We start from the raw sequence: 10721 nt of genomic DNA on the forward strand, positions 1-10721 counted from the left end.
GAAAAATCTCACACGAATCCGCAACGTGGGCACATAGCCTTAGGGTTAGGGTTGGAAATAGGGTTAGGGGTGTGTTGTGGTTAGGGTTGGGATTAGGGTTAGGGCTGGGTTTGGGGTTACGTGTGTGTTGGGGTTAGGGTTGTGGTTAGGGGTGTGTTGGGGTTAGGGTTGTGGTTAGGGGTGTGTTGGGGTTAGGGTTGTGATTAGGGTTATGGCTACAGTTGAGATTAGGGTTTAGGGTGTGTTGGAGTTAGAATTGAGGGGTTTCCACTGTTTAGGCACATCAGGGGTCTCCAAACGCAACATGGCGCCATCATTGATTCCAGCCAATCTTACGTTCAAAAAGTCAAATGGTGCTCCCTCCCTTCCGAGCCCTGACGTGTGCCCAAACAGTGGTTTACCCCCACATATGGGGTACCAACGTACTCAGGACAAACTGGGCAACAACTATTGGGGTCCAATTTCTCCTGTTACCCTTGCGAAAATAAAAAATTGCTTGCTTAAAACATAATTTTTGAGGAAAGAAAAATGATTTTTTTTTTTCACGGCTCTGCGTTGTAAACTTCTGTGAAGCACTTGGGGGTTCAAAGTGCTCACCACATATCTAGATAAGTTCCTTGGGGGGTCTAGTTTCCAAAATGGGGTCACTTGTGGGGGGTTTCTACTGTTTAGGCACATCAGGGGCTCTGCAAATGCAGCGTGACGCCCGCAGACCATTCCATCAAAGTCTGCATTTCAAAAGTCACTACTTCCCTTCCGAGCCCCGACGTGTGCCCAAACAGTGGTTTACCCCCACACATGGGATATCGGCGTACTCAGGAGAAATTGCCCAATAAATTTTAGGATCCATTTTATCCTGCTGCCCATGTGGAAATGAACAAATTGTGGCTAAAAGAATTTTTTTGTGAAAAAAAAAATTACTTTTTCATTTTTACAGATCAATTTGTGAAGCACCTTGGGGTTCAAAGTGCTCACTATGCATCTAGATAAGTTCCTTGGGGGTTCTAGTTTCCAAAATGGGGTCACTTGTGGGGGAGCTCCAATGTTTAGGCACACAGGGGATCTCCAAACGCAACATGGTGTCCGCTAAAGATTGGAGCCAATTTTTCATTGAAAAAGTCAAATGGCGCTCCTACCCTTCCAACCCTGCCGTGCGCCCAAACAGTGGTTCCCCCCCACATATGGGGTATCGGCTCAGGACAAATTGTAGAATAACTTTTGGGGTCCAGTTTCTCTTTTTACCCTTGGGAAAATAAAAAAATTGTTGCTAAAAGATCATTTCTCCTTCGCCTCATTGGGGGACACAGGACCATGGGTTATGCTGCTGTCACTAGGAGACTGACACTAAGCTGAGACAAAAAAAGGTTAGCTCCTCCCCTGCAGTATACACCCTCATGCTGGCTTCCAGTTCAAGCTTAGTGTCCGTAGGAGGCACACTGTTTTTTAATTCTACCCGGACGAAGGGGGCGACGGATTCTTTCATGGTCCGATCTCCCCCGAACCAACAACAGGCGAGCACGGGAGTTTCACCTCACCGTATCCTCTCCTGCGACGGGGAAGCCACTGCCTGAGCTGACCTTTTTTGGGCGACGGTTTTTTTCCTAATAGGGCACCGATCTCCCCACTTTGTTCAGACGAGCACTGGTGTTTTACCTCCAGTACCCTCTTCTGCAGCCAGGCCTTTTTATTGCCGGACTGCCCTGTCCACCAGGTTTCACCCTCGGCTGTACAGAGGCACTAGTACCCGTGGCGTCCGTGCAACACACCCTGCATCACCACTGCATGCGGCTGATTCAGGTGGTGGACGGTTCCTCTCCACCCCCCTTTCTGGGGCTTGTGGATGGAGGCTTCCCAACCCCTGCACCGTCCCTGTCTTTCACCCCAGACACTCCTACCTCAGCCCCTGGTGCGCTGCTCCTTCAGGGTAAGTGTCTTGTGGAATGGGGGGGGGGGGGTGGTCGCCGATTCTGCGGTTCGGAGGGCTCCCCCTTACTAGTGGCACACTTTATTCCTGGGCCCCTTTGTTGTCCCGGCATCAGCGGCCGCGCGCCGGGCCGAAGCCGCAAATTTAGTCCCCGGCTTCGGCCTAGCCGGCCGGGGATCTGTCGCTTCCCGATAGGCTCCGCCCCCTTTTTCGTGTCACGCGCGGCGCCGCCCCCAGTCCTGGCGCTTCTCGCTGTGTGCGAGATCTCTCCCCCAGGTCTCGGCTGCCATCTTGGATCTCTCTGCACGCCGCAGCGTCCTCCACGTGCAGCGCTGTGCACGCCGGCTGTCGCCTAGTCCTCCTGCCGCCTCCCTCTTCCTCTGTGGGACACAGGACCAGGGTAAGGAGACCGTCAGCTCTCTCCTGCAGCGCCGCCCTCGCTTCCTTAGGCTAGACCCTGGGTATCTGGCATTAGTGTACACCATGTCTCAGTCTAAGACTAAAAAATCCTCAAAGGTGCATTCGACCTTTTTTTTTCTGCGTGTACCACCTGCCAGGCTCCACTTCCCGCCCTCAAAGCTCTCCCCTCTGCTCTGCCTGCGATGCCCCATGTGCCCAGGAGCCCTCCACCGCCACCGACTCCGGTGTACCTAGCCCCCCCCCCCCCCCCCCCCCCGTGGGTCGCTTCACTGTCGCAGTCCGTGGATTTTTTAGCCAACGCCATCAAATCCATTCAAAATCCTCCCGGGGAACGGGGCAATCCGTTACAGGTCCTAAGAGATCCCTCCGTAGCAGGGGAATCGTCGGCCAGCAGGGGCCGCTCTCTCCATAAAGAGGCACGGTCATCCAGAAAACGGACCCGCACTACCTCTCCTGAGCGCTCACCTCGCCACTCAGACTCTGGCAGCTCCACCTCTCGCTCACCCTCTTTGGGGGCTCGCAGCGTTCACGACTCTGAACATGAGTCCGAAGTATCTTTGGACCCGGAGGCTCCGGAGTTCAGAGCTACGGTTGACTCCCTCATTGTAGCCGTCAATCACGCACTTAAGGTGGATAATGACTCTAATTCCCCTCCGGAATACGCGGTCTCTTTTACCAGAACCAAGCGTTCCCACAAAACTTTTGCCTCTCACCCAGCTTTTCTGGATATAGTCAGACGACACAGGGAGCGTCCAGATAAGCGTTTCTCGGGTAAGAAGGATCTGGTATCGAAGTATCCCTTCTCAGCAGATCTCGTGAAAGACTGGACGGATCCCCCTATAGTAGATCCTCCGGTCTCACGCCTGGCTTCTAAAACGCTTCTTTAAGTCCCAGACGGCGCCTCAATTAAAAGTCCCTCTGAACGCCAGCTAGATTCTCTAGCTCGCTCAGTGTACGAAGCCTCAGTCTCTTCCCTGTCCCCCTCCTTCGCCGCGGCTTGGGTGACCAAGGCAATGGTTTCCTGGGCGGATGCTCTAGCGAAATCCATTCATGAACAGGACCTCCCGTCTGAGATGGCGGACCTGGCTAAACAGATAGCCATGGCTAGCGATTACGTGATGTACGCCTCCCTCGATGCAGCGAATTGCGCAGCATCGGCGGCTTCTAACGCCATCTCTATCAGAAGGGCTCTTTGGCTCAGAGAGTGGCGCGCAGATTCCTCCTCTAAAAAATCTCTGATCTCTCTCCCTTTTCAAAGTGGGCGCCTTTTCGGTGAAAAGCTTGACCAGCTGATTTCCGACGCTACAGGGGGAAAGAGCAAGTTCCTTCCCCAACAGAGGCCCAAGGCGGCCTTCCAGCGCCAGCCTTACTTTCGTTTTCGGCCCTTTCGTACCAGCCCAGCCTGGTCCAATCCTACCGGTCTTCCCAGATCAGACCGATCCGCTCCCACAGACAGAGATGCTCGTCCCTCCTTCAGGCCGAATCCTTCCTGGCGAGGGAAGCCGAGGCAGTCCAGAACCAGAGGTTCAAGACCCCCAGATTCCCGTCTCAATGACTCGGGAACGGCGCCAGTCGATACCACCAGAGTAGGAGGACGTCTACTCCTTTTTCAGCAAGCCTGGCTCTCCGTCATTCACGACGAATGGGTCAGGGATCTGGTATCGTCTGGCTACAAAATAGAGTTCTCCACGCCTCCTCCAACTCGGATTTTCCCCTCTCGTCTCCCCAGCTCGGGAGCTCAGTCTCGCGCCCTCCTTTGCGCCATTCACTCCCTCCGCCAAAGCGGGGTCATTGTTCCGGTTCCGGAGCACGAGAGGTTCAAAGGTTTCTACTCAAACCTCTTCGTCGTGCCAAAGAAGGACGGAAAAGTGCGCCCCATTTTGGATCTGAAGCTCCTGAACAAGTGCGCAAGAGTACGGCACTTCAGGATGGAATCGCTCAGATCGGTCATCTCGTCGATGGAAAGAGGGGAATTCTTGGCATCGATAGACATCAAGGATTCCGATATTCCCGCCTCATCAGAGGTTCCTCCGCTTTGCCGTTCTGGAGGACCACTTCCAGTTCACGGCCTTACCCTTCGGTCTTGCCACAGCGCCCAGGGTATTCACAAAGGTCATGGCGGCTGTCATGGCCATCCTTCATTCTCGAGGAGTCGTCGTGTTACCTTACTTAGACGATCTCCTCATAAAGGGCCCGTCTTTTCAGGCCTGCGAGTCAAGCGTCCACATTACCCTGGATTCTCTTTCGTGCCTGGGCTGGTTGATCAACTTGGACAAGTCCTCTCCCGTTCTTGCCCGTCGGATCTCCTTTCTGGGAATGATCCTGGACACTTCAAGGGGGCTGGTCTTGCTTCCTCGGTCCAAGGCCCAAGCGCTTCAGCAGGGAGCCCGTACGCTCTGCCATCCTCGCCCGCGAACCATTCGGTTCGCCATGAAGATTCTGGGAAAGATGGTTGCAGCAATCGAAGCGGTCCCTTTCGCTCAACTCCATCTCCGCCCCTTGCAACAGGCTTTGCTGGGCAACTGGGACAGGAGTCTCCCATCTCTCGACCGCCCTTGCCCCCTGTCCCCGCGGGTCAGACAATCTCTCGTATGGTGGACCCTGGGTCAATCTCTTCTCCAGGGGAAGTCCTTCCTCCCGATCCGCTGGTTAGTGGTAACTACCGACGCCAGTCTTCTTGGCTGGGGGGCGGTGTTTCTTCACCACTCTGCCCAGGGCCGTTGGACAGTTCAGGAATCCAGGCTCCCCATCAACATCCTGGAGATTCGTGCTATCAGACTTGCCCTGAGTCGCTTTCACACCCTGCTCGCGGGTCACCCAATACGAGTCCAATCGGACAACGTCACGGCGGTGGCTTACATCAACCACCAGGGGGGTACCCGCAGCAGGGCGGCGATGCAGGAAGTCTCCCACATCCTTCGTTGGGCCGAAACCAACCATTCCATCATCTCTGCGGTGCACATTCCGGGAGTCGAGAACTGGGCGGCGCACTTCCTGAGCCGCCAGGGCCTTGCCTCGGGGGAGTGGGAACTCCACCCAGAGGTCTTTCGACAGATCTGTCTTCGCTGGGGGACCCCGGACGTGGATCTGATGGCGTCCAGATTGAACGCCAAGGTTCACAACTTCATTGCTCGTTCTCGGGATCCCCAGGCTATCGGAGTGGACGCGCTGATATTCCCGTGGCATCAGTTTCAACTCCCATACGTGTTTCCTCCACTTCCCTTACTGCCGAAGGTGATCCGAAAGATCAAGACGGAGGGGGTTCCGGTCATTCTGGTCGCCCCAGATTGGCCACGCCGTGCTTGGTACGCGGAACTCGTTCAGCTCGTAGCCGACGTTCCCTGGCGGTTACCAGACCGCCCAGACCTACTTCGCCAAGGTCCGATCTGCCACCAGAGCTCAGGGGCCCTACGTTTAACGGCGTGGCTGTTGAAACCTGGATTCTAACTCGTGCCGGTTTCTCTCAGCAGGTCATTACACCATGTTAAGTGCTCGAAAGGCGTCTTCCGCCTCCATTTATCACCGCGTCTGGAAAACCTTCTTCTCATGGTGCAGGCTCCGAGGGCTCCCTCCGCTCGTTTTCTCTATCCCTTGCATCTTGAATTTCCTTCAGTCCGGTCTGGACTCCGGATTGGCACTGAGTTCCCTCAAAGGCCAGATCTCAGCGTTATCCGTGCTGTTCCAGCGCAGGATCGCCGCCAACCTTCAAGTCAAGACCTTCATTCAGGGAGTCTCCCATGTGGTTCCTCCTTACAGGATGCCGTTAGAAACCTGGGATCTCAACTTGGTCCTGGGGGTTCTTCAGGAACCTCCGTTCAAACCCCTTCAAGACGTTCCGCTCTCTGTCCTCTCATGGAAGGTTGCCTTCCTGGTAGCGGTGACTTCCATCAGAAGGGTTTCAGAGCTCGCCGCTTTGTCCTGCCGGGCACCGTTCCTGGCCTTTCATCAGGACAAAGTGGTCCTACGCCCTTCCCCGGCGTTTCTTCCGAAGGTGGTCTCATCTTTTCATCTTAACGAGGACATCATCCTTCCTTCTTTTTGCCCGCAGCCCAAGCATAGGGTCGAGAAGGCTCTCCATACTCTGGACGTGGTACGGGCCCTCAGGAGGTACATTTCCAGAACGGCTCATTTCAGAAAATCGGACGCCCTTTTCGTGCTCCCGGAGGGTCACAGAAAGGGTTTGGCTGCGTCTAAATCCACGATAGCCAGATGGATCCGATCTGCTATCCAGGAATCCTATCGGGTCAGGGGCAGTCCTATCCCGGCGGGGATTAGAGCACACTCCACTCGGTCGATGGGTGCTTCCTGGGCCATCCGGCACCAGGCAACAGCGGAGCAGGTTTGCAAGGCCGCAACGTGGTCCAGCCTGCATACCTTCACATAGCATTACAATGTTCACATCCATTCCTCTGCGGACGCGGCCCTTGGCAGGCGTATTCTGCAAGCGGCCGTTGCGCATTTGTAGTCAGATGGTACACGGAGTTATTTGGTTGTTTTGTTTCCCTCCCAGGGACTGCTTTGGGACGTCCCATGGTCCTGTGTCCCCCAATGAGGCGAAGGAGAAATAGGGATTTTTGTGTGTACTCACCGTAAAATCCTTTTCTCCGAGCCACTCATTGGGGGACACAGCACCCACCCTGGTAGCCTTACGGCTCGTTACCTTTTTTGGTCTTTGACTGTTTGTTTGACATGTTATATGCTAATGTTACTTGATATATTGTTATTATCCTACTGCTTTTGCATTGAACTGGGTCTCTGGAAGCCAGCATGAGGGTGTATACTGCAGGGGAGGAGCTAACCTTTTTTTGTCTCAGCTTAGTGTCAGTCTCCTAGTGACAGCAGCATAACCCATGGTCCTGTGTCCCCCAATGAGTGGCTTGGAGAAAAGGATTTTACGGTGAGTACACACAAAAATCCCTATTTTTGTGACTAAAAAGTTAAACGTTCATTTTTTCCTTCCATGTTGCTTCTGCTGCTGTGAAGCACCTGAAGGGTTAATAAACTTTTTGAATGTGGTTTTGAGCACCTTGAGGGGTGCATTTTTTTAGAATGGTGTCACTTTTGGGTATTTTCAGCCAAACTGACTTCAAATGTGAGGTGGTCCCTAAAGAAATGGTTTTGTAAATTTCGTTGTAAAAATGAGAAATCGCTGGTCAAATTTTAACCCTTATAACTTCCTAGTAAAAAAAATGTTGTTTCCAAAATTGTGCTGATGTAAAGTAGACGTGTGGGAAATGTTATTTGTTAACTATTTTGTGTCACATAACTCTCTCGTTTAACAGAATAAAAATTCAAAATTTAAAAATTGCGACATTTTCAAAATTTTTGCCAAATTTCCATTTTTTTCACAAATAACCGCAAAAATTATCGACCTAAATTTAACACTGACATGAAGCTTAATATGTCACGAAAAAAACAATCTCAGAACCGCTACTATCCGTTGAAGCGTTCCCGAGTTATTACCTCATAAAGGGACACTGGTCAGAATTGCAAAAAACGGCCAGGTCTTTAAGGTCAAAGTAGGCTGGGTCATGAAGGGGTTAAACTGGCCACATTATGGAGTATTTTTTTAAATTATTTTTTCCTCTCTCACTTGCTGAGCTTTTAACCCTTTCACGACATGCGCAGTAATAGTACGGCGCATGTCGTGTCTCCCCCTTTGATGTGGGCTCCGGCGGTGAGCCCACATCAAAGTCGCGACATGTCAGCTGTTTTGTACAGCTGACATGTGCGCGCAATAGCGGCGGGTGAAATCGCTATTCACCCGCCGCTATTAACCTGTTAAATGCTGCTGTCAAACGCAGACAGCGGCATTTAACCGGCGCTTCCGGCCGGGCGGCCGGAAATGATGTCATTGCCGACCCCCGTCACATGATCGGGGGTCGGCGATGCATCAGGAAGGTAACCATAGAGGTCCTTGAGACCTCTATGGTTACTGATGCAGGCCTGCTGTGAGCGCCCCCCTGTGGTCGGCGCTCACAGCACACCTGCATTTCTGCTACATAGCAGCGCTCTGATGATAGCCGATCAGGCTATGCCAGCTTCTAGCCTCCCATGGAGGCTATTGAAGCATGGCACAAGTAAAAAAAAAAAAAAAAAAAATGTTTTTAAAAATATGAAAAAAATATAAAAAATATAAAAGTTTAAATCACCCCCCTTTCTCCCCAACCTAAATAAAACAATTAAAAAAAAAACCTACACTTATTTGGTATCGCCGCGTTCAGAATCGCCCGATCTATCAATAAAAGAAAAGCATTAACCTGATCGCTAAACAGCGTAGCGAGAAAAAAAATCCAAAACGCCAGAATTACGTTTTTGTGGTCGCCGCGACATTGCATTAAAATGCAATAACGGGCGATCAAAAAAACGTATCTGCACCGAAATGGTATCATTAAAAACGTCATCTCGGCACGCAAAAAATCAGCCCTCACCTGACCCCAGATCATGAAAAATGGGGACGCTTCGGGTATCGGAAAAAGGCACTTTTTTTTTTTTTTAAGCAAAGTTTGGAAATTTTTTTCACCACTTGGATAAAAAATAACCTAGACATGTTAGATGTCTATGAACTCGTAATGACCTAGAGATTCGCAATGGCAGGTCAGTTTTAGCATTTAATGAACCTAGCAAAAAAGCCAAACAAAAAACAAGTGTGGGATTGCACTTTTTTGCAATTTCACCGCACTTGGAATTTTTTTCCCGTTTTCTAGTAAAAGACATGGTAAAACCAATGGTCTCGTTCAAAAGTACAACTCGTCCCGCAAAAAATAAGCCCTCACATGACCATATTGATGGAAAAATAAAAAAGTTATGGCTCTGGGAAGGAGGGAAGTGAAAAATGAAAACGCAAAAACGAAAAAGGACCGCGACTTGAAGGGGTTAAAGTTTAAGTTAACATTTATGATCAGGCCAACGGGGCGTTACCAGAGATTTTTCTATGGGGGGGGCGTGTACTTTGTACCCTGTATGACATTGACCAATCATAAGCAGGAGGCTTATTGTATTGCAGGGGAAAAATGAGCATGTTTTAAAATACAAAAAAGAGCCAGATCACCATAACTGCTTAGTCTTTCCGGAGCATGGAAGATGCGTCATTAACAAAGACAGTAGCAATCCTGATAAATGAGAGGGATCCAGTTCAGCGGATACAATCTTCAAATTTATTGGTGCATAATTAAAACATCTTCATGAGAAAGGGTGCAGAGTGCACCAGAAACGTGTTGATGTTCCATCTTATAAACTATAGATGCATGTGAATATGTTTTAATAATGAACCAATAAAACTAAATATTTTATCAGTTGAGCTGGATCCTTCTCACTATTTATCAAAAAAGAACAAGCCCTGATCTCTGCAGTTTCTGGGTGGTATAAATTAGAGCTAAGTGTGAATACAAACACTGCCAGATGTCCTGTAAAGGCAGTCAGTGTGGGGGCAGTGTGAGTCTGGCTTAGCACTATATATAAAGATGTGTATATTATTATGTATCTGCAGAGTTACCGGTAAAACGCTGCACTACAGAGAATCTAATGTTGCATTTATTCTTCTAGATGATATTGAAGAAAGATCTCAGTATCGACAGACTCTAAAAGGTACAAGAAAAGATTCACCTATTCTTCTACGAAGTGTGATATACACGTGATCCGTGTCTGGTGAGGGTTCAGGCACTGAACCCGCTTTATACATGGCGGTTGCTCTGTTATGTAGTCAGCATGTTTTTAGGATATGGTTCTAATCGCTGCTGTTTAACCATTAAATGCTTCTGTCAATTGCCAACAGTGGCTTTCAAGTGGTTAGATATAGGGAAAGTGTCCTTTACGTCACCCATGCACCCTCTCTAACTCATCCCGCCCTACTGGTACGACCAGGTTATCGATCCTGCATCGAGGGTCGATATTTTTGCAATATGCTGTAATAATTTAGATAAAACAATAATAACTTCTGGTCTCCTAGGGACACTAAAAAAAGTTAAAAAAAAAATTATTTTGAAAAAAGAAGATATTAACTTCTTCCCGCAAAATGATGTTGTATTCACTTCCTGGAAAGGGATCCTCAGGTGTGGAGGGGACTCGACAGAGCTTCCTCTACACAGAACAGATGCCGGCTATGTCTCAAACAGCCGTGACTTTTAACGAAGCTCTGACAGCAACATTTTAAGGGAACGCAAGACTGTCCCCAGCTCCTTAACGACTTCAGTGACTGATGGATTACAATGACCGCCAAGGATCTGCTAATGACCCCCATTGCTGATATCTTCGTTCTGTGAAGCTCAGCTGTAGGTCGAGTTCCAAAGACTGAAATTTTCACAATATTCTACAATACTGTAGAATATAGTATATACAGTGTATTTAGTATAAAGGTACTGTCACACTAGACGATATC

The 10721-nt window shown here is 49.9% G+C and overlaps 1 protein-coding gene across 6 annotated transcripts in view; it reads left to right on the forward strand.

Annotated features, from left to right (window-relative positions):
- Positions 1-10721, forward strand: part of LOC138648197 (torsin-1A-interacting protein 1-like) — an 85795-nt gene that overhangs the window by 32982 nt on the left and 42092 nt on the right. For all 6 annotated transcript variants that reach the window (XM_069737709.1, XM_069737713.1, XM_069737707.1 and 3 more), the window contains one exon: positions 9890-9931. In XM_069737709.1, coding sequence (XP_069593810.1) covers positions 9890-9931 — 42 coding nt within the window. The remainder of the gene's footprint in view (positions 1-9889; positions 9932-10721) is intronic.

The sequence above is a fragment of the Ranitomeya imitator genome, chromosome 8 (genome assembly GCF_032444005.1).
Source record: "Ranitomeya imitator isolate aRanImi1 chromosome 8, aRanImi1.pri, whole genome shotgun sequence".
Classification (NCBI taxonomy): domain Eukaryota; kingdom Metazoa; phylum Chordata; class Amphibia; order Anura; family Dendrobatidae; genus Ranitomeya; species Ranitomeya imitator.